At 45.3% G+C, this 24,873-nt stretch overlaps 1 protein-coding gene across 17 annotated transcripts in view; it reads right to left on the reverse strand.

The window, feature by feature from the left end:
• Positions 1–24,873, reverse strand: part of SVIL (supervillin) — a 205,448-nt gene that overhangs the window by 51,565 nt on the left and 129,010 nt on the right. For 6 of the 17 annotated variants that reach the window (XM_082740814.1, XM_082740813.1, XM_082740816.1 and 3 more), the window contains exons 7-12: positions 12,643–12,677; positions 11,802–11,863; positions 11,367–11,506; positions 7,883–8,126; positions 6,678–7,251; positions 5,687–5,912 (exon numbers count right to left, since the gene is read on the reverse strand). In XM_082740814.1, coding sequence (XP_082596940.1) covers positions 5,687–5,912; positions 6,678–7,251; positions 7,883–8,126; positions 11,367–11,506; positions 11,802–11,863; positions 12,643–12,677 — 1,281 coding nt within the window. Of the gene's footprint in view, positions 1–5,686; positions 5,913–6,677; positions 7,252–7,882; positions 8,127–9,858; positions 9,955–11,366; positions 11,507–11,801; positions 11,864–12,642; positions 12,678–13,384; positions 13,556–13,912; positions 14,810–17,019; positions 17,101–24,873 lie in introns of all 17 variants that reach the window. The other 11 variants (XM_082740817.1, XM_082740808.1, XM_082740820.1 and 8 more) reach the window with 8 other exon arrangements.

Genomic DNA, 24,873 nt, shown 5'->3' on the forward strand with positions numbered 1-24,873 from the left:
GTCCTATTCCCTGACTTCTGCAGAGTGGCTGGTGGTTGAATCAGTCACCAATGGCCAATGATCCAATCAACCATGCCTATGGAATGAGGTCTCCATGGATACCCAAAAGGATGGGGCTCAGAGAGGATTGGAAGCTCAGTGCCCTTTCTTTATACCTTACCCTATGCATCTCTTCCATCCAGCTATTCCTGTGTTATAACCTTCTACAAGGAGGATGAGATCTAGTAAGGATGCTCTAGTAAATCAAACCCAAAGAGGGGGTCATTGGAATCTCTAATCTGTAGCCTATAGGGTCAAAAGTCCAGGAGACAACCTGAACCTTCCTCTAGCATCTGATATGACAGTGTGTGTTAAGGGGGCATCCTTATGCAACAGAGCCCTTAACCTGTGGCATCTGAAGCCATCTCCAAGTAGACAGTGTCAGAATTTGCTGAATTGCAGGACTCCCAGCTGGGGTCAGAGACATGCTTGGTGGTAGAGGAAAATAACCCACGTTGGCAATTAGAGTCAAAATCCTAAGACAGGCCCCATTTGGCTGAAGGTGCCATTTAGCCCTGCATTCTAAAGCCTGTGATGTTTGACAGTACTCTGCATGCTACCAGGGCCAGTTCATGTACTTGAAAATAAATGCTCAGTGCCTTCAGGTGTTTTCATCAGACTACACAATGATTTCTCTTTTCTCTAATTATTTTGAATGAATCAGTTTTATGCTAATAAGGAAAAATAACCAAATAAAATCAGATCATGAAAAAACAACTAGTATTTGCATAGAGCTTTCAAAGTATCTATGTACTTGCACAGAGTATTTCCAAGCATCTACAAGTGAGATTTTAAGAAAATGAGTATGCCGGTATTTTTACACCCGAATGAAGAAGTACTTCCAACATGCCATCTCATGAGAGACATTCATCTCCCCCCCATATTCTCCTTGCAAACTGGTCTTGGGGCCGGCTTCTGTCTCTTACTTCCCCTTTGACACAAACAGTAGTTCTTCATCTTGACCATCTACCTTTTTAATCAGATTTGATCCCAAGTGAGCTGAGAGAATCTAAAAAGTCGAATTCATCCCCGTGAGCTGAGCTTATGGGAAATCCTGTGCTACAGTCTTTGAGGACATTCTTGAAACAAAGCTCCTGGGTGTCTGGAGCAATGAAAACATAACCCAAATAACCATACGGTTTCCTTGAATGGCTGCCCTGAGTGCACGTAAACCTGACTTAGAAAAAACAAACTGTGGACTCTACAATCACTTTATGGCCCACCTCATGCTCTACCGGTTCCAAAGAAACTGAAGATTATTCTGAGGCGACAGATGAGGCATGAGTGCCCACACAGATGAAGGATTTCACTGACTGAGGTCACACTGCATGTCAGGTAGTGGTGGTGGGGGGGGTTGCAGTTAGAGGGGAGGGGCAGGGAGATGCTGTGCCCAGGGAGGGGTGCCCTGCCTCCCAGAGCATGGCTTGTCTGTCTCCATTAGTGTGTTAGCTGACCAGACCCATTTGTGTCTGAATGTTTTAGAGAATGCATAGTATTCTGGGTTTCTTATAATGTTGGCTTTTTTCTCCCCTGTAATGGCCTTCATTTCAGGCCCCAAACCTGAAATCTTGCTTCTGGATGTGCTGGCAGGGTCTCATCAGGCACTTCCAAGGACTACAGGGTCAGCAGAATCACGTGGAACAACTGGTATTTTAACTTAGGCCACACAGTACTGGGACCCTGCCCTGGCTTACTGAGTGCCAATGACGGCTAACTTTAATGAACAACACGTGCTGAAACTTACATGCATTATGGTTTTCCTACTTGGTGATCCGCAGGCCGGGAAGGGCAGGAGACCTTTCCAAACCCTTCTCCTGTGATTCCATGACCCGCTGGTGGGGGCCAAGGAGCGAAAGGTCTGCTCCCACACACGACATAAATTACTGCCTATGCAATTCAAACAACTGTCAGCGCTTTTCACATCCGCCAAGTCCGAGCGCTATTTACAGGGCTGTGATGCTGACAGCCTGGGCATCTGCTTGGTCTGAGGCGGGGAGCCCTGTGAGTGGCACTGGGTTAGCCTATTAACCCCAAGGCCTGGCTGGGGGCCACAGGCGCTGTGTGCTTCCAAGGCCGCCTGGGGAAATGTCTGCCTCTCTCGCCAAGGCCCACACTTTCTCAGCAGGGAATGCTGGCCTGACAGGCCTGTGTTCAGCCCCGTCTAAGAGGCCAGTCTGATTAGAACGGGTTTTGCAGGCTCCCTGCCATTGGGGCTGGGTCAAATGTGGGACAGGCAAACCATGTGCCCCTAATCTTAAGTATGGGTTTTTTTTCCTTCCCCCTTTGAATCACTGGCACCCCACAGATTTCAGATAGGACAGACCAGCACAGATCAGTACTCCTATCAGGTCTTGGTCTTGGCTAGTTTGCTGCTGGAGTAAGCTCCTGTGTCTTTTAAATGAGGACACATCAAAGATCAGAGAAGACTCCTGGGGCCCGAATTCTTACGTAAATCTGGGGGCCCCTCTGGTGGCTGAAATCTTGAAATCTTGAGCAAGAGCCTCCAGTCCCTGTGGGGGGAGCATGGATGCAGTCTGGTGGGGTGGGAAGCAGGGGATTGGGGGGGAATGCAGGGGCCAGAGCAGGCCTCTGCAGGGTGGACTGCTAGGCTGGTGAGGGCCAAGGATCACATTCTTTGCCATTCTGGGAGTTCACCTAAGCCCTCACACTCCACCAGTTCCCAATGAGAGGATGGCTTTCTTTGTTGCCTTGTTTAAAAATCTTTTCCTGAATCCCAAAGCACAGCTACAGTTGCTTTGGTAACTGTGGATAAGGTTCCTAATAGCCTAGTATACTTCTAAAGGGGTCTCAAGGGTCTTACCCCTAAAGAACACACAATTTATTTGACTTAGAATAAGAAGTACACAAACAGGGGTGCCTGGGTGACTCAGTGGGTTTAAGCCTCTGCCTTTGGCTCAGGTCATGATCCCAGGGTCCTGGGATCAAGCCCTGCATTAGGCTCTCTGCTCAGCAGGGAGCCTGCTTCTCCCCCTCTCTCTGCCTGCCTCTCTGCCTGCTTGTAATCTCTGTCTGTCAAATAAATAAATAAAAAGAAGTACCCCGAACAGGGCCAATTTAAACCCAAATCATTTAGGCAGTTATGAAACAGTTGATTTTACTAATCCAGTGCAAAAACCCAATGGGTAGCCTGAGTGGTGCTAGTTATGGTTCAAACTTGACATTGCAGACATTAGAAAAGAGGAAGAAAGAAAAGGAGCCTTTAGGGACATCTCCTTGAACGACCAGCTTCCCCCAAAAGAGGAGCATACTGAAGCTTTCCTGTGATTTCTTAGTTACACTCTGAGTTACACTCTGACAGTCTTCCAAGTCCCAGTTATCAGAGTATAAAATGGGGACAGCATTGCCTCCCTGTAAGGGCTGCCTTCAGTACTAAGTGAGGTGGTCCATAAGAAATTCCAAGCGGGGGGATGGTGGATGACCCCTGGTGTCCCTCAGGACTCAACAGGACTCAACAGGCCCACCTCCCAAGCAGGAAAGAGATGGATGCACAAGGCTAAGGAAGCGAAAGCTGCAGCTTTCTAAAAACAATGAAGGAAATCTGCGAAGTCCAGTCTCCACCTCTTACTAAGAGTCAGATGTGAACGTGGAATTGGAAATAGCCATGCAAAGAACACATGAATTGAGAAAATCCGTTCAGGAGGAGGCGAATCTTTTTCCCACCCCTGTCTCGCTGACATTTCAGTCCTCCGTTCAGTTTCCTAGTTGGAACACAGGTGAGTGGCTAACCCAGCAGCAATGAGCATATGACAATCTCACCCCAGCTACCCAGGGGAGGTCGGAGGCCAGCCCCTGGGGTCGGTCCCTTCGCCCCCGTTGGGCCTTAGTGGCCCTTGGAACCGAACTCCTTCTTTGGTGAAACAGGGCAGTCAGAAGTTAAAATAAAGTTTGAAAGTTCCACGTGATATGTTACATCACAAAAGGGGGGGAAAAAAGGCCAAATAATATACAAAGAGCATTCTTATTTTAAATAGGTCAAGCTTCATTCTTTCTTTCTGAACAGAAGGGAGGGATCAGAGCCCTGCTTCAGGAAAAACTACCACAGATGGACTGTAAAGATAACACCATTTGTGTTTTCAGCAAAGTACAAATAAAAATACTATCAACATAAGGCAGGGGGAGATCGCTGGCGATATATTTTCTAAGAGAAGTGTCTCTCATCTTTTATTAGCCGCTAAGCTCGTCATAAATTAGGCTAATAGAAAATATACCAGATTTACCATAAACAGGGAGGTAAACCAAGAATTACTGCACAGTGGAGAGACACAAAACTTCTTCCTTGAAGGTTCAAAGTCCTAACAGACAGATTATACCCAAAGATGAGGGTTCTCCTTTAAGAGCCTGTGAAAGAAGGGGGCATACTTTTTTTTACCCCAGTGAAATATTTTACCAATGAAACACCTGAACTTGTGTGTAAGTGGTATTAGTCATTAATTCCCTTAAATGATATGTCTTCCTTCTCATCCAACCGATGATGAGGAGTAGGATCTCTGGGATCAAACTCTCCCTGGGCCAGGTTTTGGTGGAGGAGGAATTCACACCAGCACAGGCCAGTGTCTCTAATTCAAGACCTCACTCCCATTTAGCTGATGGGGTATTATCTTCCCCTTCATCTAAGCCCCCGGCAGTCTCATCTACTGTGAATTTGAAAACAAGTGAAGACAAAAGTACATTAAGATTTAACAACCTTACTAATTTGTCGGTTGAGAAAGTCCCCATCTATCTAACCATTTTAGGCATGGGGCTCAAAAAACTTGGACTTGGAAAGCAGAATGAGGAATTTTGATCGTGGTTTGATGTATAGTCTTAGGCAGTGCAAAATGTATCCAGAAACATCAGAGTGGCCACTGTCTGGCAGGGGAAGAAAGCTTCCGAATGGCGGGACGTGCGAAGGAAGGGTGCCGGCAGAGCGGATGGCGGACACAGCTGTGCTGGTCACCCTAGAAAAGTATAAAGATCTTTCTGCATCTAGTCTTTTTATCGCTATGACATCTTTTGCTGTTTAATTCCACAGTGGCTAAAGGCTAACAAGGAAAACACAGCCTGAAATATTTAGCCCTGGCTCCTTGTCCCTGTCCCATTTAAATATACCCTCTCAATTCTCCATTCGAGTTTTGGAAACGAGGTTACAGTGTTACTGGATATTCCAATGTCATCTTTCACAGCTATGACCTGACATAAAACTTCAAAACCCAGTTCACAAGAGTCCTCCGCTTCCCTTTCTGTAGGATAAATAAAACTTAGGTTCTAATCCCAAAGACGTCTGTCCCAAATATGGATTTATCCTCATTCCATCTACATACACGTTACACAGACAGTCATGAAGGCTTAAGTGCATTCAATCTGAAACCACCTGTCTGATGGGGAAAGAGCCAAGATCATTGCTTCCATCACGGGACAGTGCAAGAATTCATAGGAAAGAGAGAAAACAGAATCCCAAACAAATAAGTAAGCCCCAGTCAGCATCCGCTCGTGCCCGACCCGGAGTCCAAAATTGGCACTCCTCCAGCATCACGGCCCCCTGTGTGGTCATGACGTCATCTCTGCCCATCACTTGGAGCTTTTCCTACCAGCAACATGTAAGCTCCACCCCCAGGAGAATTACTCTGCCATCACTCAATCACGTTACCTCTCTTTGATGGACATGGTTTTGCCGGCCGAATCGAGGATGCCCTCCACCGCAGGCACTTTGATCTCTCCGGCAGCGAACATCGCACACGGACTCCGGGAGTATTTCTCCTGCCCTGGTTCCGCAGGATCTTGCTGCCTCCAGGACACGGGGGCTGCAGCGGGGGCCACAGTCTTCCCGGCAGCCAGACCGGTCTGCTCAGAAGGGGGCTCCCCGAACTCCGCCGCTGGGAAGAGAGAAGCCACGTCAGCATGCCCTTCTCCAGGCAGACATTCCTCCAGCTATCTACCCCGAGCGGCCCCACACACGGAGTGAGATGTGGGGGTGTGGGGGGTGTCACTCAATCCGCATGGATTCACGCCAATCTGCAGCACGCCATCCTCTGCGAGGAAACCAATCTGTCCGGGAGGTTACTGCACGCAGCAGGTCTTTTCCTGTGTGCAAGACACAGGAAGAGAGCTTTCACTACACACTATGGAATGCTCCTCCTCCTCCAAAACAATCCTTTTCACATTGCCAGTGGCCTGGATCACATGCTAAAACCACCAACGTAACGTACATGCCATCGTTTTCTATAAATGCAGAAGGAAAATGAAAGCCCCAAGCAGCGGAGCTTGCCAGTCTGCGTACCAGGACCGCGGAAGGAGTCCGGAAATCCACGGTCCTGGGTTCAAGTCCTCATTCCCTGCGCTTAGTGCAGCCCTTTGGGGTCACCAAGTCACAAAAGGGGCCAACAGGGCGAGCATTTCACAAGACTTATGTGAGTGAATCCTCATGTGTGAGAGCTCCGGCATTCCTATTGTTGGAAACCGATCAATCCACTGAACAGGTCATATTCAAGGGGAAGAGAGGTCTGGAGAAGAGTGGGTTCACTTGTGATTTGTCATCGATACGAGTTATAAACTGTCCTCCTACTTTAAGTAAAAATATTCACAGACACACACAACCAATCAAGCCAATACCAAAAACCCAGGTAGGAGCAGTAACCTACCTCTTAGTGAAAACTTCCTTCTTGGAACGTTCTCCATGTCGACCTTCTCTTCAAAGTGCTGCCTGTCCTTCAAGTCTGGGCTCCCCTGTGCGAGGCTTTTACCCATGGAGAATTCCTTCAGCTCGTCACCAAGGTGGGCAACGGGAGGATGGCCTAGTTCCAGGCTGCCCTTTCTCGGAACCACATATTTGGGCTCCTTATGGCTGTCTCCTTCCCAGACTCTGTTAAAGGTAGGGCAGGGTGGCTCTGCTTCCTCGAAGGACCCGTACTTTTTACCACCATCTCCACCTGTCAAAACTCTCTTGCTTTCGGCCTCTCCAAACTCTCTCAACATTCCTCTGCTCCCACTACTCTCTGCTGAAGGCTGCCAGGCTTGGGACTTCAGGATGCTTCTAACCGGAGAATCTGAATTTTCTATCGAAGAAGGAAACTTATAGTCAGTGGCACTCGTGTTGTCGTCCACAGACAGCTTTGTCCGAAGATCCCCCGCGTACATCGGCGTGACCATAGATGCCACAGTGGACACAGAGGTGTTAACAGTCGGTGAGAAAGGAATGAGCTTTCCACTTTGCACCTGGAAGGACATAGTTAAAGTGCAAAAAAGCGGATTCAAAAATACTATCTATATGAACATCAGTAGGGATTGGCATAGAATGAATGACTACATTGGGGGCAGTTTCACAGCTTGTCTTAGCAGGAAGATGTATTTTCCTTTTTTTTTTTTTTTTAATATTTTATTTATCTATTTGACACAGAGAGACCACAAGCAGGCAGAGGGGCAGGCAGAGAGAGAGGAAGGAAGCAGGCTCCCTGCGAAGTAGAGAGCCTGACGTGGGGCTCAATCCCAGGACCCTGAGATCATGACTTGAGCCGAAGGCAGAGGCTTTAACCCACTGAGCCACCCAGGCGCCCCAGGAAGATGTATTTTCTTAATCAAAATTAATCATTAATCAAAATCATCTGGGTGAAAAGCAGATTCCTCATCCTATTATTTTCTCCATAATGGATTCATTCCAGATGATTTCGGCAAGCAAATCATGAAAAGAAAAAGGTACTCGGCATGACTATGCTTCTGAGGAAAGAAGTTATTACCAGACTCCCGACAGGTAATAGTTTATCAACTTAATTCCATCTAGGAGCCAACAGCACGATCCTGTATTTTAAGAACATACCCACACACTGGATTAGATTTATAGTGCACCCACCTGTTCCACCTCCCCGAGTGTGACCGGCTGAGTCTGATAGCGAGCGTTCATTCTCCTCTGTCTCATGTCTATTCTGTTTCGGGTAGAAATAGCTTTTGAGACTGGCTGAGACAATTTGTTAAACAAGGCCAACTTCTCTGCTAAGCTTAGAGTGGAGGAGTCAGGTTCACCTTGTTCAGCAGAATCTTTGCCCTCATTTGCCTGGTCTCTGGCTAAAGCTTTGTGGTGAGCAGATGCCTGTAATCTGAAAGGGATAAACATTTAAAAAAAAAAAAAAAATCAGTGACAGAGATCAACACAGACAAAAGACCCTAAATTTTGAATATTAACTCTCTTCCAAGCGTCACTTAATTTTGAAAAGGACTGATTTCTCCCTACAGAAGTTGAATATAGGTGTAGGCACTGTTTAGCTATTAACAAGCCCGCGAATAGCAGAGGCTGTTACCAATTGGCTGTTACCAGTGTCATGAAGGCAGAACTTTATCTCTAAATTATTTCTAAAAAGTGAATTTCCTCTTTAAGAGACTGAAGTCAGCTTGGTTATACCTTATCTTAGAGAGACGGTGTATCAGTGGTATCAACAACAAATAAGGCTAAAAGAGAATCCCAAGGCATTATCTATGGCATGTCTAGACACTATCTAAATATGTGGTTCGGGGGTGACTCAGTGGCTCAGTCCGTTGAGCATCCGACTCTTGGTTCTGGCTCAGGTCATGACCTCAGGATGGTGAGATCGAACCCTGAGTCCGGATCCGCACTCAGCCCAGAGTCTGCCTGAGACTCTCTTTCTCCGTCTCCCTCTGCCTCCTCCCCTCTACCCCTGTTCTCTCTCTCTTCCTCTCAATTAATCTTTTTAAAAAAATAAACATGTAGTTCAGAGGTATTCTTTTCTTTTTATAGGACTAGGAAATAATCCAATCATTCTGTCAATAATATATCTGGAACAAGGAGTTTCGATTTTCACTTGCTAAACATAAATAGATCCATTTTAAAGATTCCTTCTCTCCTCGGTGCATCATTTTCTCTCATAGCTTCCTACCAGTTTTCTGAAAGGTATAGAGATCTGTAACTCCTAGCAACTTGAAAAAGGACATTTCAGGTGCTGCAAAATCCCTCCAGCTTCTGGGTGGGGGAGAAGGCCTCCTATTAACTGGTCGTGGTGAATCCTGGAAGGTTTATGACAACATAGGTTGAGGCAACTGGCAAATCCAGTTCTCAAACCCAGTGGACAGCATATTCTCTCTGAACACCAGTGAATCACCAGTTCATAAGCTGCCCCAGACTAAAGAGCAGTAGACCCTTGCCTCCGGGTGGGGCCAGACCTATTTCTGCACTGTCATCTGACTTCCTTTAAACTTATTTTTGGCCCTTGTGTTTTGGTCCCTCACAGCAAAACAGGGGACACCTATGTGCCATAAGGACATACTTTCAAAACACAATTCAAAGCTTAGTAGTAAAACATCTAAGCTCAGACTCCATAGATGATTACTGTCTCAATCCCAAAAAGTTATGACCTTGTCTGTCTGTATATTAGAAAGAGATATAGTTGTTTCTAGCGTGTATTCATGACAAGTGTTTACAAAAACCAGGGTATTACTAGAATTTCAACATTCATGTCGAGTCCTCATTTTCGTATTAACCTTTATTAAGTGCTAGTAATTTAGATGGAGGATGAAATTTCTTAGAAAAGACTGTGATTATGAAAAACAGAAACAAAACAAATGGATGAGTGAGTTAGTGTGATCCTAGTTCCAATACATGATGTAAGCAGGGAGATGAAAGGTTTCCTCATGCAGGCCTACAGGAAGTTAGCAGCGTCTCGCACTACGACAAAACAAAATGGCGCCCATCCCCAAAGGCAACTCCTTGCATTGACTCGTTTCTCAAACACATGAAAGACATTCAGGATAATGAGATGCATCTGCTGTCTAGGACCTTTGGCCTGAGGGCCGCATGCAGCTACTTCCGTCCAGTACCTGGCAGGCTGCACAGTGCTCTTAGCTACACTGGGACTAGGAAGTCTCGCCATTACAGGCTGGGTGGCCCCAGAGCACGAAGCAGGGATAGGTTCACTTTAAAGGCAATTGCCAAAGAAGGAACATTCATGAGGAGAGAGAAGAAAAGAAGCGTTAAAGGAAAACATAGTTTTAAATTTCAGAAACCGTAAATAAATATTTTAACAAAATTATTTATTTATAAGTCCTCTGGGGGAAATTACCAAAGAACTTGAAAAGCAATTATAAACTGAGGAACTAAGAGACAGAGATGATGCAAAGTAAATGGAAAGCTTGGAAAGGATTTACCCTGACTTCAGAGTAACATTAAAAAACAAAGAGCTAAGGCACCTGAGTGGCTCAGTCATTAAATATCTGCCTTTGGCTCAGGTCATGATCCCAGAGTCCTGGGATCAAGCCAAGCCCACATGGGGCTCCCTGTTCGGTGGGAAGCCTGCTTCTCCCTCTCCCACTCCTCCTGCTTGTGTTCCCTCTCTCGCTGTGTCTTTCTCTGTCAAATAAATAAATCCTTTTTAAAATTTTTTTTTAATTTTAAAATTTAAAAAAATAAGAAAAAATAAAAAACCAAAAGAGCTGATCTGCTCAGAGTTCCTAATGAACACAAGAAGTGCTCCTCCACAGACACACCAGGAAGCTGAGGAACAGCTGGGTAAGGACGTGAGCAGCTGCTCTAACAGCAGGCCCATAGGTGTGGGCTGCAATACAGACGCCTCTTGGGGTGCCCATGCCCTGAATGAGATGAACATGCTTTCTTCAGGAAGGCTGCATGTGAGTCCGGGGCAGAAGCATGAAAACCGTTTCTAAAAACCCAATAAAAGTTTTCACTTGATTGAAACAATTATCTCTGAATGAATTAGTTTGGGAAATTCATTCTGAACATATTGGAGTGGACTGCTCAAGTACTGGAAAGTCCTCAAACTTCCAAGGAATTGTTTATGGTTTTTTGGTGACTATTTAAAAACAAATTTAAAAAACAAAACAAAAAACCCTCCAACCCCTTATCTTTTTGAGACAGCTGCTGAAATGATATCTGGGGTTTGCCTGAAAATGAGGCAGGAGGACAGGTGAAGTGGATGGAGTTTTGGGAGAGCCAAGACTGGCCGGGCTGCTGACTGTTGAAACTCGGTGGTCAGTACAGTCAGGTTCATTATGTTAATCTCATGGCTTAAGTCTTCCACTGTAAAAAAGATTAAGAGAAAGGCACAGACCAAAAAAATTAAAATTTGTCTTGAGGTTTTTCTAGGAGATACAACAGGCAACACACCCTGTTACAAAGCTCAGAGACACCACAGGAAGGAAAATCCCAGAGTGTGAACATCTCTGTGGAGTCTAACCGAACCATCTCCTGATCGCTTCATTTTTACTTCAAAGTCTTTAAATCTTTTTCTTTCTCTCTCTCTCTCTCTCTTTTTTTTTTTTTCCAAGAAAACTTTTCAGCCAAGGCCCAAAGGTCAGGAGGGGGTACTTACGTGGCTGCAATGGCCACCTCCTCGGTAGTAACGGGCTGGGTGTGGGATCGGTCCTGGAGCCGCCGCAGCCTTTGCTCCACCGCCGCGTTTCTGGAGCGTCGCTTAGGAACGTTTTTCTCATCAAATGATTTTTCCATTTCCTGAGATCAGAAACGATGCGGAATCCTTAAATGTTTGTGGAAAGGGCACTGGGGCTGCAGGGTCTCTGCTCTGTTCCCTGACAGAGCACGGCACCCCGGGAGGGACCCCCTGTGAGGCAGGTGTCATTCTCGGGAGAGTGCACCTATGCAGTGTGTGTGTGGGAGGGGGGTAGGGAGGTCTCACCAGCCAGGGGCTGAGAGGCATGTGGGCCAGGCCAGGCGGGCCAGGCGGGCCAGAGGGCCCCGTGCAGGGAGCAGGGGATGGTTTCACTTCAGGTACCTCAGTACACCTTACCCTGAAAAGCAGCCTCTTGGCAGCGACACTCAGCTTGGCTCGTTCGTCTACCTTCTCTTCATCTGTAAGAGGCCACAAAATAAAAACTGAACATTATTAGAAATATGTAGGTGAAGTCTCTGAAAAGTTTCCCAAGCCTGACCCTGGAAATCCTTTGAATGTAAGAATGGATGTACCAAAGATTATAATTTGCAATATTTTCCCCCTGGAGGGATCCCATTCTTCTGCTCAGTGAAAAGGTGCTAATTTCCTTTGCAATTAACCAGACAACACTCGGTCTGGACAGGAATTCTCTATGACAATATTTGAAAAATTGAGGCTTAAGAATAGATTTTATGGGCGCCTGGGTGGCTCAGTGGGTTAAGCCACTGCCTTCGGCTCGGGTCACGATCTCAGGGTCCTGGGATCGAGCCCCGCATCAGGCTCTCTCTCAGCAGGGAGCCTGCTTCCCCCTCTCCCTCTCTGCCTGCCTCTCTGCCTACTTGTGATCTCTCTTTCTCTGTCAAATAAATAAATAAAATCTTAAAAAAAAAAAAAAGAATAGATTTTATGAAAGGAATTCTTTATTATTACACAGTAACAAGTAATTAACAACAAAAAGCTGCTGCTTTAGTAAGTCAGTTATTTTGGTATTATTCATTCCACAGTTCTAACGCTCTTAAAAGGAAGGAAAAGCTCACCCAAGAATCTTAACTAGGTTTTTAGAGTCACAGAAAGAAAACCTGCAGCAAAGAAATCCGTAGACTCCCAAACCCCATCCTCTCAAAAAAAAGCAGAATCTTACAGAAACCTAATCTGGGTGAGATGACAGAGAAGTGACAAAAGGAAAACAGATACTTGCCCTCCGCGGCCGGCATTTCTGAATGCGAAGCAGACCTAGGAAAGACATTAGGCAAATAATAATAACAAAAAATTAGCTGGTGGGAATAGAAGATCCAAATAAAACATCAGATGAAAAGTTAAAGCAAAAGTAAAAATTCAATCGAACTCTCTTAAAGAATATCATCCTGCTAGCAATCCTCATTGTGAATACACAGATACAGGTGTTAACAGACACAGTGCAGTGTGTGTGCACACAACTCAGCCTGGTGCACACCTCGTGGAGACAAAGGAGAACCGAGTGTGACTCATTAAACACAATTGGTCAGTTTGTACACGAACATCATCCTCTCTACGTAGAAGCATAGGACCGTGTAAAACTCAGATACGACAAGCAGACAGACATTTAGAAAGTGAGTGTAAAATCCCTAGTTCTTTGCTTGGGAAAATCTGGGGAATACTCACTGTGGTTTCTAATTTAATGAGGGCATAAGAAATGAAAAACAGTAAATGAAGAAAAATAACATGTCTCACTTCTTACCATCTGAACGCAACGTAAAACTGTACTGCGATACTGTTGCCACAGGCAGCATTCTTTAAAAATACATGTATACAAGCCACATAAATATTCCTTACAGATTAGAGGAGGAATGATGGAATCACCACAACCCATTTAAACATCGCCAGGACCGTCCCTGCGGGCAGATCCCGTACGATGCCTTTTACGTTCCTGGACTACAGAACTACACATCCCGCGTGCCTACCTATCCGATTCCTTTCGTTCGGCTGAGGTTATAGGTTGAGTTCTAAATCTCTCGGAAGTTTTTCTACTTTCACCAGGAGAAAAATAGCGTCTTGGTTTCCGGGACCCTCTTTCCCGTTCCACACCGGTAGGCAAGCCAACGCCTTCGGTTGACCTCTCCACCCGGGGTTGGCTTTTAGAATCATTGGGAGGGAGTGCACAGAAGGGAAACGAGAGACAGAGAGAGAGAATAAAGCAAAGGTTTATGCATCTCAGTGAGGCAAGGCCCAGACACCGCCAAATCCCGCCGCATGCCCCAACCATGCACTTGAAGGAGGGGGAGCAGTCCAGCGACCCAGTATTGTAGCTCTCTATTAGTAGCCAGAAGCAGAATGGTAGTTTTCAAGCCATTTCCTGTATGATCTGCCCTGCACCCTGGTGAGCTAAGCTAATAGGACCCAATGCGGGACACACCGCAAGTGGCAAAGTGAATAATTCTGCCAAGGGCGTGCAAGTGACACATCGGGAGGGCGCGTGAAACGTCACCTACAGTTCGGGTTTCTTGCTGGCATGGACAGACTCCAGAAACGCATTTCGGAGCTGGGCGACAGAGACCTTCGTGTCCAGCACGCCGACTTCTGGGGGGGGCCCTTCAGCTTTGGAACTCTGTGGCTCCGGTTCTTGCCTGGACGCGGGGTCCTTACCCTTCAGGGCCTGCAGCGGAGGGGGGCCCGTGTAGTCAGACAGGGAGCGGGTGAGGACCTTGCGTTTCTTCACCAAGGCTTCCTGTCTGTGGCCTGTCACCCTGGCATCTTGTGACATGGGCTGGCTCTGAACGTACAAGACCATCTCCTGTCTGCTTATCCTCTCAGCGGGCAGTTGCTGAGAGGGAGGCGGGTGTGACAGGCTCTCTGGTTCCTTCTGATGTTCTGAGGGCACTGGGCTCCCAGCAGGCTTGCCGACATCGTCGTTTCCAGAGGGGTCTTCGTGGCTTCGCATAAGCCCGTGGTCCTCCAACGCCAAAAGTGATTTCCTGCTTTTCTCGAGAGCTTCAGTGAAGAGCATATCTTCCTCGGCTTTTGATTCACAAATATGGAGAACAGGGGTATCCCTTCTCTCGCTTTCTAGAACCTTCAAGGTGGGAGGCTTTCTGACATTCTGGGCGGCGGACCCCCCCCAGCTGCATTCAGACACGTTTTCTGGGATCTCTGAGGTCACCAGCGTGGCCGTGTGAATGGGGTCTGCCGGCTGGACGTAGCCTCGGATCGGCTGTCCCGCGGAGCTGGCTGCCTTGCTCAAGACCCTATCAAAGGCCGAATTTTCTGACTGAAAGGACGAGCAATGGATGGGCACTGGCTGATGTCTCCTCTGAGTGAAGGGCTCGGAGGCCACCTCAGGGCTGCTGCGAGCACTCTCCTCTTTCACCATTTTTTCTCTAACCTTAACTCTTTAAGAAAGAAAAAGGATTTAAGTTTACAAAGTGCAGTAACCACTTCATGGGGAGAAAGCATGCGTGGATCCCAGACTACCCGTGAGTGGAAATCCACCCAAAGGCAGAACCGCCAGTGACAATGCACTTCTGGTGGTTCACGTCAGAAACTCATGGCCGGCCCGGTGAAGGATTTCGAGTTTCCAGATGTGAGTAGGCCAGTGTGGCACCAAACTCACTCTGCCCTCCATAAAGCTGAGACGGCTCAGATGCCGTCCTGGGGGAGAATGGCTGCCTTCTGACTAAACAAATGACCAGAAGCCACAGAAAAATCCATTAATATACACCAGCAGTATGCATGAGGGCACATTGAGGCTGTTGGTGGGAATCTGTGAACACTACACATACAGGCCCAGTGTGTGGACTCTGGGCAGGGGGAGTTTCCAAGTATGCATACACCTATGGACCAAATGGAATAATTTCACTGTCTCCTGGAAATGTAAGAACATTTGTGATTTTTAAAAATTTTTTAAATGGAGCTCAAGACACAACACACAATCACCCCTTTCAAGCACTCAGCTAAACGTTCCCAAGCGTTTTCATGCAATGCAGACTGTATTCATTCATTCCTAAGACATGTGACCAGTTTGGACATCATTACCACTAAGCATTGTAGCACCAAGAAGACTGTTAGAGAAAAGATATTTGTTGAGAGAACAGACTGAACGTTTTCTCCCCTTTGGAATTGCTAGTAGGCCCTTAGCTAAAAACTAAAGTGAAAAGAGTTCGCTGTCCTTTCTAGAGCTATTTAAGTATCTGAGAGCTAAAGTGAAATCCAGTTGAAAAGCTACAAAATCTTATTCTATTGCTGCAGAAGCAAAGTAGCCAACAACTCTGGCTGGGGCACCTAGGAGACCTTGGTTCAAAACTGGCTCAGCCAGTTCTAGCTGTGTGGTCTGAGGCAACTTACCTGGCTCAGTTCTTTGCTTTTAAATGGAAATCCTAGTGACAAAATGTAATGTGATGTTGGCAAAGCACTTGGATAGCTTAGTACTAAGTACTCTTAGCGAAGAGTAACCATTTAATAGTGTTAGCTAGTACTTCTCTCTGCTTTCTGAAATGCCACAAAGCGAGAGAGGAGAAACCACGGAAGCTGTTCAAGAATGGATTATTAATTGGCAATAATCCTTAGAAAGTAAAACACATTTTTGGAGCGGGAAAAGTGATTTCCTGGGGGCCTATAAACACTCATGTACTGAAGATCAGTCAGCAAAAATACTTATTTATACTTTTGGAAGAGAATATTTCCTTAAATGACAAACGTAAACTGCTAAATTTGATATCAACTCCTACGTGTATTTCAACAACAGATGCAGGATATCTACATATATTTCGTTAACAAAAAATTAAACACACACAAAAGGCAATTACCATGAACAATCCAGGAAGGGGGAAAAAAAAGCATTCTAAGTAAATTTTTTTTTTTCCCCAGAGACTAGCCAGTGTTGGAGGTTTTCATATTTATAAGCTTTGTTAATCAAAAGAAGACTGAAATGTGGTTCAAGTTCTCCTGTGGAATGTGTCCTTCTAATCAGAGACAATCTGAATGTTGTCCTCCGCTGAGAACAAAGTGACTGTTAGAAACTCAGTATATGGGTGCTTTGTCCTGCCAGAGACTTATTCATTCTCCCTCCTTCCGCCTCTCCCTGCCCCCAACCTTAAAAATGAAATGATAGGGGGGTTTTTGTCTGCCTTTAAAAGCACATGCCCTAAGGGCAGCTGATAAAAATTAACTATTGGTTTAGAGGCCAGGAGATGTGAAAAGGAGAAGGCTGAAAGCACTAGCCCAGATGGGGCACTCCCTGGTTAGTTAGTGAGAATCAAGAGGAGAGAAACCAGGAGGAGCCTCACTACTGCCCCCACTTGGCGGTATGCAGGTTGGTGAGAAAGGAGAAAAGCAAGAAGTGTCATCAAGAAGATTTTCAAAAAGAGGAAAAAATGAGGAGGGGGAAATACGATTAGCAGGGATTAGGGCAATGGGAGGAGAAAAGCAAACGTTCAGAAAGAAACTTCCAGCAGCCCCTGTGAACACATCATTGTCAAACGCACTGCCATGAACAGAGGGCAAGAAGAGAGTTAGCGTTGGGTAATGTGTGGAACAGCAAGGCAAGTCAGCAGGGAAGAAGCACTCACTACGAGGAAGCCAAGAGGTTCAGCTCCGCATATACCTGGAAGGCCAGTTGATAAGAGAAGGTGTGTCCCCTTCGGAATCTTTCTGGAGAAACCACTCATGTTTGGGTTTCCCGGTACTATTGTGTACAAAAGACAAAACTTCAGATAATTTCTACTTGAACGTCAACACAGGTACAGACAATTCTGAAGCCCAAAGGCTGATTTCCGTTAAGCCAAGACTAATCCTGGCTTTTGGAAAATGTATAAGCGCGTTTTGTCACAGGGCTTACATTCATGTCACGAAACTCACAAGGACATGTGGCCCGTTACTAAACTTAAGAGATAGAAATAAATCTATCCAAAGCCACCACATAAAGTGTTTCCCAAGTAACCTGAAAGTATTAGGAGTCTGTTATACTCACACTCTCCCCACAAATACCAGACAATTTTCTTGTAAGAAGTAGGATTAAATGTCAACTCATCCTCTATTAAGTTTTGCCAAGGGACATTGGTAAATAACCAAATACAAAGATAGCATCTGTGCAAAACAACACATACCAAATAAAGGAAATCAATAAAAAGAAATTCAATGAGATCATATCTTTAATTGCTCTTATACATTTTCCTTTTCCATTTGTCGCTGAATAACTCAACCAAAGTAACAATGACATAACCAATACCAATTCAGGGCAATTCGATAAATGTTGAGTTCCTACTATGTATGAAACCCTGAACTAGACTCTGAGAAGTAACAAAGGGGACTCGGGCATCACCCCAGCCATTAAAAAACTTATACTATGGCAGGCCAGATAACGTAGGATTTATACATTCATCCCTCCACACACGATCAGATATTACGCAAAGTTGGATTGTGAGGAAGCAATTATGCTAGGCTGAAGATATTTTAGAACGGGCCAGAAAAAGCCTGTGGCAACCACGTAAAGCAGGACACAGGAGAAACAACCCACTAATGTGTATCATTTTACAATGCAGAAAGAGAATGTTTACCAGCTCAGAACCATACTACCTTATACGTAAGAGTTTTTCAATATAAGGCTAGAAACACATTTTAGCTCAAAGCAGTATCCAAAAAAAAAAAAAAAAAAATAGAACGATAACTGCAATAAAATAATCTGAATTTTCTAAAGATCATTTTAGTTCAAGTTTTAGCTGAAGCTGATAGGTAAGAGCCAGTCTGTAACCAGTGCCCTACCTTTTGCTGTGACCACTGAAATCTGTCACATTCTAGCCTTGGTCATCCACCCGCCTTTCTACACGGGAACCTGTCCGCCCACCTTCCTACCCCAGCATCACAGCAATTCAGTCTGGTGAACCAAAAATTCAGATGGACGGAAAGCTGTTTTATTTCCAACCATAAAAGAACTAATTTCTCAACACCCATTTCAGCCTAGGACTAGTTAGCAAAGGAGGGGATTCCTCTAGCCCGGGATACAGTGGAAGGAGAGGAAGCAGCTGGTACTTGCTACTGAAAACCACCCAGTTCATATAACTAATACGCCCACCTCACAAAATTATTTAAAGACTCAAATGCAGGGGCACCTGGGGGCCTCAGTGGGTTAAAGCCTCTGCCTTCAGCTCAGGTCATGATCTCGGGGTCCTGGGATCGAGCCCCCCACATTGGGCTCTCTGTTCAGCAGGGAGCCTGCTTCCCTCTCTCTCTCTGCCTGCTTGTAATCTCTGTCTGTCAAATAATAAATAAAAATTTAAAATAAAATCAGCTCTGTATGAATTATCTTATATGTTTAAATCTCAACCAAGTAAGAGGGATTTGTTTTCTAAGATGGTATTATAAATGGTCGACATTATGAACATTTCTCCTATGATTAAAAAAAAATAACTTCATCAAATTCTTATAGGACTTGTTTGAAATCGACAAAAAATACTCACGGAATTTGATTTTTATATATTCAAAAATCTAAACCTGTAGTGCAGAAGATAGATGATTGGTTGGCGGGACCTGGTGGCGGCAGCAAGGGTTGACCACAAAGGCATACAAAGGAATCTTTGGGCTGATGGAACAGGTGTGTATCTTGACTGTAGTGATAGCTACATGACTTGATGTATTTGACAGAATTCACAGAATTTCACTAGCACAGGTGAATTGTACTGTGCATAAGTTATACTTCAATATAAATATCTTAAAAACTTTAGACTTCTAAAAATTGTAATTCTGGGGGCACATGGGTGGCTTCGTGGGTTAAGCCTCTGCCTTTGGCTCAGGTCATAATCTCAGGTTCCTGGGATCGAGCCCCACCTCGAGCTCTCTGCTCAGCCGGGAGCCTGCTTCCCCTCCTCTCTCTGCCTGCTTCTCTGCCTACTTGTGATCTCTCTCTCTCTGTTAAATAAAAAAAGAAAATCTTTTTTAAAAATTGTAATTCAGTGTACCTTCATAACTGATCTAGACAACAGTCACACTAAGGGATTTACTTGGACATAGATGTTTAGTGCAGTTAATGGAATTTTTAAATTCAAGTATCTCTTTTCACTCTTTAAAAGCAAAAACTCGTAAAAATACATAAATAACAAACGAAAATGTGGGTCAAACACAGTCAATGCCATAAAATCCATTTGAATCTTTTTCTTTCTCTCCTTCAAATTCTCCCCCCAAAGCCCAAAGACACTGAAAAACCCAAGGAGAGAGCAGAAAACAACCCAGAGAGGTCGCTCTTAAGTGTTGACATGTGTGAGAAACCAAATTCTACCTTTTGCATTAAATGCGTGGGTCCCCAAATGGTGGGTCAAGGTCTAAAAATGATCTCGTCAATTCACAGGCACTCCAGAACAGTGGGATATAATGGAACTTTGTGGACCAAGTTCTCCATACACTCTGACTCTGAGACTGATAGGTGGCTAAGGGATGTCCAAACTCCGATTAAAACATCTATCATTTTGTAAGAGTACAAAATTTATTTCTGGGGCCTAGGAGCCATTGTTTTTGGAGAAACAGTATAATAGCAGGTAAGCTTTTAAAAACAGAGCTCTTAAAAAAGAGATCACATCTGAATAATGGCAAATAATGCCTTGGGTTCATTTTCTTTCTTTAAATATTAAATTGATGCTGCTATTTATTGCAGCGTGCCTTACTGTTATGCATAACTATTTTTAATAATTAAAACTTAGTTTAAAAAAAAAGAACCAGGGACGCCTGGGTGGCTCAGTTGGTTGGACGACTGCCTTCGGCTCAGATCATGATCCTGGAGTCCCGGGATCGAGTCCCGCATCGGACTCCCAGCTCCATGGGGAGTCTGCTTCTCTCTCTGACCTTCTCCTTGTTCAGGCTCTCTCTCACTGTCTCTCTCTCAAGTAAATAAATAAAATCTTTAAAAAAAAAAAAAAAAGAACCAGGGGCACCTGGGTGGCTCAATGAGTTAAGCCTCTGCCTTCGGCTCAGGTCATGATCTCAGGTCCTGGGATCGAGCCCCGCCTAGGGCTCTCTGCTCAGCAAGGAGCCTGCTTTCCTTCCTCTCTCTGCCTGCCTCTCTGCCTACTTGTGATCTCTGTCTGTCAAATAAATAAATAAAATCTTAAAAAAAAAAAAAAAGAACCAAGTGGGAAGGGTTGGTTTGGTACGACAGAACAAGCTGAGTGCCTGATACCATAGGGCTATGGCAGATAAATTAGGTCCTTGCAAAGAGAGTCAACGATTGATGGTGGACAGCAGCACAGCAGGGATATAAACCCTTTCTCTCAGCTACAGCAATGGTTACATGTTTCACAAAACTCCCTAACCTGCATTCTTAAAATACGTGCATTTGGATGTGAATCATGCCTCAATTAACAAATATACCACTGCTGGATTAAAGTGAGGATTTCTTGGGGCGCCTGTGTAGCTCAGTCAGTTAAGTGTCTGACTTTTGATTTCAGCTCAAGTCACGATCTCAGCGTCCGGAGATCCAGCCCCGTGTTGGGCTCACACTCTGGGTATGGAGGTGCTTGGGATTCTCTCTCCTTCTCCCTCTCCCCACCCAAGGGAAGCAGGCAGGCAGGCAGGGAGAGAGAGAGAGAGGAAGGAAGGAAAGAGAGGGACACAAATAATGAGGGCTTCTTGAGTAACGAAAGTCTAGAAATACAGTCTTCTTGGAGCGGAAGCAGGATAAACGTGTGAAATAACCAATTTCTTCCAGGTTCCCTCTGAACTAATCTCAGTACTGAATGGCTAAATGCTAAGCCTCAGATGAGAAAGCACAAAGACAGAAAGTGTGTGTATACAGATAGAACTGTCTAGAAAAGTACTGCAGCCTCAGGAAGGTGCCATAGGGGCCCTCCCAAAGTGGCTCCGGCTTCTAGCTCCCAGCTGGATTTGGATCTCCACATCTCCGGCTTGGATGTTAACCAGCCCCACTAGAACAAAGTGATCCGGGAACTTGGCTGCGTTAGTCGTGAGACTAACCTAGACTCAGCCATTCAGGACTGGAGACCGAGTTCAGAAGATCCCCAAATCAGCCCCCCCCTCAACCAGGATGCTCATTCATAGTTTCATAATATTTATGAGCACATGGACTCAGGCTCACATCCAAGCACTCTAACTTCAGACAGAGTGGAAAGAGACTCGCCACACGTACGTGCCAATCAGAGTGTGTTCTGCTGACCGGTGTCCCTGGCCCATGATGAGATCAAAGACCCACACCAGAGTGGAGATGAACAATGTCCCTAAGCCCACTGTTGAGTTCAGCTGACATTTTGCTCATAGCATGATGTTCTTGATGAAGGAAAGGACCCATGATTCACATCCAGCTGCAACCCTCATGGGCAATGGGCTGATAAACTGTTTGCAGACCGGCTCTTTCAAGTAGCACTGTTACAGTTTGGTAACACTTCCAAGAAAATCCAGAAAACAACAGAATGTTCACCCAAAAATGACTGACTGAGCTACTCGGTATGAACTAGATACTGGTGGGAGTGGGGAAGGAAACAGAAAATGACCCAAGGCAAGTACCCTCTGCAGAAGGCCTGTACTTGAAGAAATGCTATCATTGGGATCATCCTTCCCAGTCTCACACGTTGGCATAACACCAAATCCACGTCACCGTGTTCGGCCACCTTGACCAGCATCCCTACATCTGGGGAGGTCAGCCCCATGTGCTAGGAAGGCATTTGAATGTCCCTCTTCCCAAGACAGGAGGTACAGGTGAAATGGCATGTGTGACACACCTCATGAACTCGTGATCTCTTTCCCCTCTCCCCTTCGAGCAGAATCCTCATCAATGAGAGGCCAGGTTGGTAACCTAGGGCTCCCTATCCCAAGCCAAACTTTAGCCTTATAACTGCGTAGGGGAAAAAACCATCTGATAATGAGAAGAACGGATTGGTGTGACAGACTAAGCACCAGAGAATGTGCAAGAGACCAAAAATGATTCTAGTTTCTCTTAAGACGGGGCGGAGGGGGGCGTTCCTTGACCTTGGAAAGGTCAAGAAAGCAGGGTGGACAGGAAAGTAGACCCTCTGGATAGGTTCTCATTGGTCAACAGCTCAGTTAGAAGGAAATACCCAGATGTTATCTGAGCATTGCAGAACAGGGCTAGACCAGTACTACTGGGCTATTAACAGTTCACTTTCAGTCCTGTACTCCAAGATTGGACCAGTCATTTTGGCAGTCACATAAAGAATTTGCTATCAACTAAAACTGCTAGGTCTGTTTCCCATGAACTGCTGTTAAATCAGGTTTCCCCAATCCTGAACTTGTACACAGATTTTCTCCACCATCTAGGTAGAAGACGTTATTAAATTTCATCTTGTTACTTTCTAACCCTAGTGCAGGTACATGTGCTCTCTTCTCTCTCATCTCCCTTCCTGCTCCAACCCTCCTCCCACCCTCTACCTCACCATCACCAAACTGATCAACCTATCACTAATATCCTCTCTAATGAAATGCCAAACAGGACCAAGTTAATGATGAAGGCCAACTTGGAAGCACAGACTTCACTATCTCAGGCTGGGTAAGTGCTGCCAACATGTCCATGGTCTTCCTGATTGGAATCAACTCACCTTCAGATCAACCTTCCACACTCCTCCAGAGCAATCTTTCTAAAACACAGAATCAATCATCCTTGTTTTAAAATGCTTCAGAGGGCACCTGGGTGGCTCAGTTGGTTAAGCAATTGCCTTCAGCTCAGGTCATGATCCCAAAGTTCCGGGATCGAGTCTCACATAGGGCTCCCAGCTCCTCTGCTACTCCCTCTGACCTTCTCGGGGCGCATGGGTGGCTCAGTGAGTTAAAGCCTCTGCCTTCGGCTCAGGTCATGATCCCAGGGTCCTGGTCCTGGTCTCTGCTCAGCAGGGAGCCTGCTTCCTCCTCTCTCTCTGCCTGCTAGTGATCTCTGTCTCCCTCTGACCTTCTCGCCTCTCATGCTCTCTCTCACTCTCTCTCAAATAAATAAATAAAATCTTTACAAAATAAATAAATAAATAAAATTCAGAAACTTCCCATTGTCCACAAGGCAAAGGCTAAATGCCTTGATATGTCATCTGAGGCGCTCTACGACTGCTCGGCACTCTGTGACTGCTCGGCACTCTGTGACTGCTCGGCTCTACGACTCCCTCCGGCACTCAGCCTCATCCCACCTCCTCCTCAGTCTTCACTGGGCATTGGTGCCTTCGTGCTGGGAGGAGGTACCACCACATCCTTAAGGACTTGGTTCCACTGTGACCATTTCTCCATGGAGGAAAGGTTAATACTCCATCTTCGTACTCCCCTGGCACCCAACCTTGATCCCTAGAAACTTATTTACCCTATCATGTTATAGTTATTTCCTACACTTTTTTTTTATACCCAGCTACAAGCACAGTGCCTCGCAGACCAGAGACCCAATATAATTTTCTTCAGTGATTAGCTAAACTATGTCAGAGCTGAAACTAATTCATAAATCAATACCTATGAGGTATGCATAGATATATGGATGCCTACTGTATTCGAACTCTCCTAAAGTACAAGTTTTCATTTTGCTTATAAGGGCCAAGTTGTTAAGGACCTTATATAAATCCACATATGCTGTTTCTCTAATACCTCTAGTCTTCTTTCCTAAAGATCTCTAATCTTCAAAGGGCAAAACCAGTGTTGGATAATAGAACTGACGTAAGTAAGAGGAGCAGAGCACAACAGGAAGAACAGGCAGATGCAAGGGAACTTGACTGAATGAATGAATGGGTGATGGATGATGGCCTCAATGTTGCTAAAGCAGCCTTATGGTCTTAAATCAATTCTTTAATCTTTAGTTTTTTCACATATAAAATCCATTTTTGAATAATCTCCAGGATTATTTTTGTTTCTAAGAATTTAGCATTCTTTAACATTGAGATCTGTTCTTGTGAGGGCTTGGGGAGAGCCAGCTCTCCATAAGGAAGAGGTCACTCCCCTGGGAGAGGACCACAGGGTCGCTGGGGACAAGAGAACAGTGAGAGGCTGACCCTTGGGTATAATAGAACTTTCTAACGATGTGGCAATTGGTTAGCAGAGAATTATGTTACCAGGAAACAAGAACTCAACCCTAAGTCATCACAGAGGTCAGGAGCTGCTCTTGGTCTCTATCCCTAAGTCTGTAACGATGGGCTTTAACTCCCTGTAACTCCTAAGAGTCAACAGACTTAAAAGTGCTTCCTGCTGTCACAGTGAAGTCAAATTCAGCCCAGGAGAATCAGTTTCACCCTGTGGGTGCCCAGCTCTAATTATGTAACAGCTTCTAATTATAAAACAGTATTCAGCTGAAGAAGAATGCTTATTAACTAGGCATCCTATTAAAATGAACAGTTTATATGCTTCAAGTTGCTTGTTTGGAAAACGTGCTAAGGATTGCCTTGTGGGTCCGTGCAGGCATGTGAACATGCGAGGGCACGCACACACAGCTCAGTTCCTTACACTCTGGCAGGTGTTTAAATTTTTGAACATACTAGCT

The sequence above is a fragment of the Mustela nivalis genome, assembly GCF_964662115.1.
Source record: "Mustela nivalis genome assembly, chromosome: 7".
Lineage (NCBI taxonomy): Eukaryota > Metazoa > Chordata > Mammalia > Carnivora > Mustelidae > Mustela > Mustela nivalis.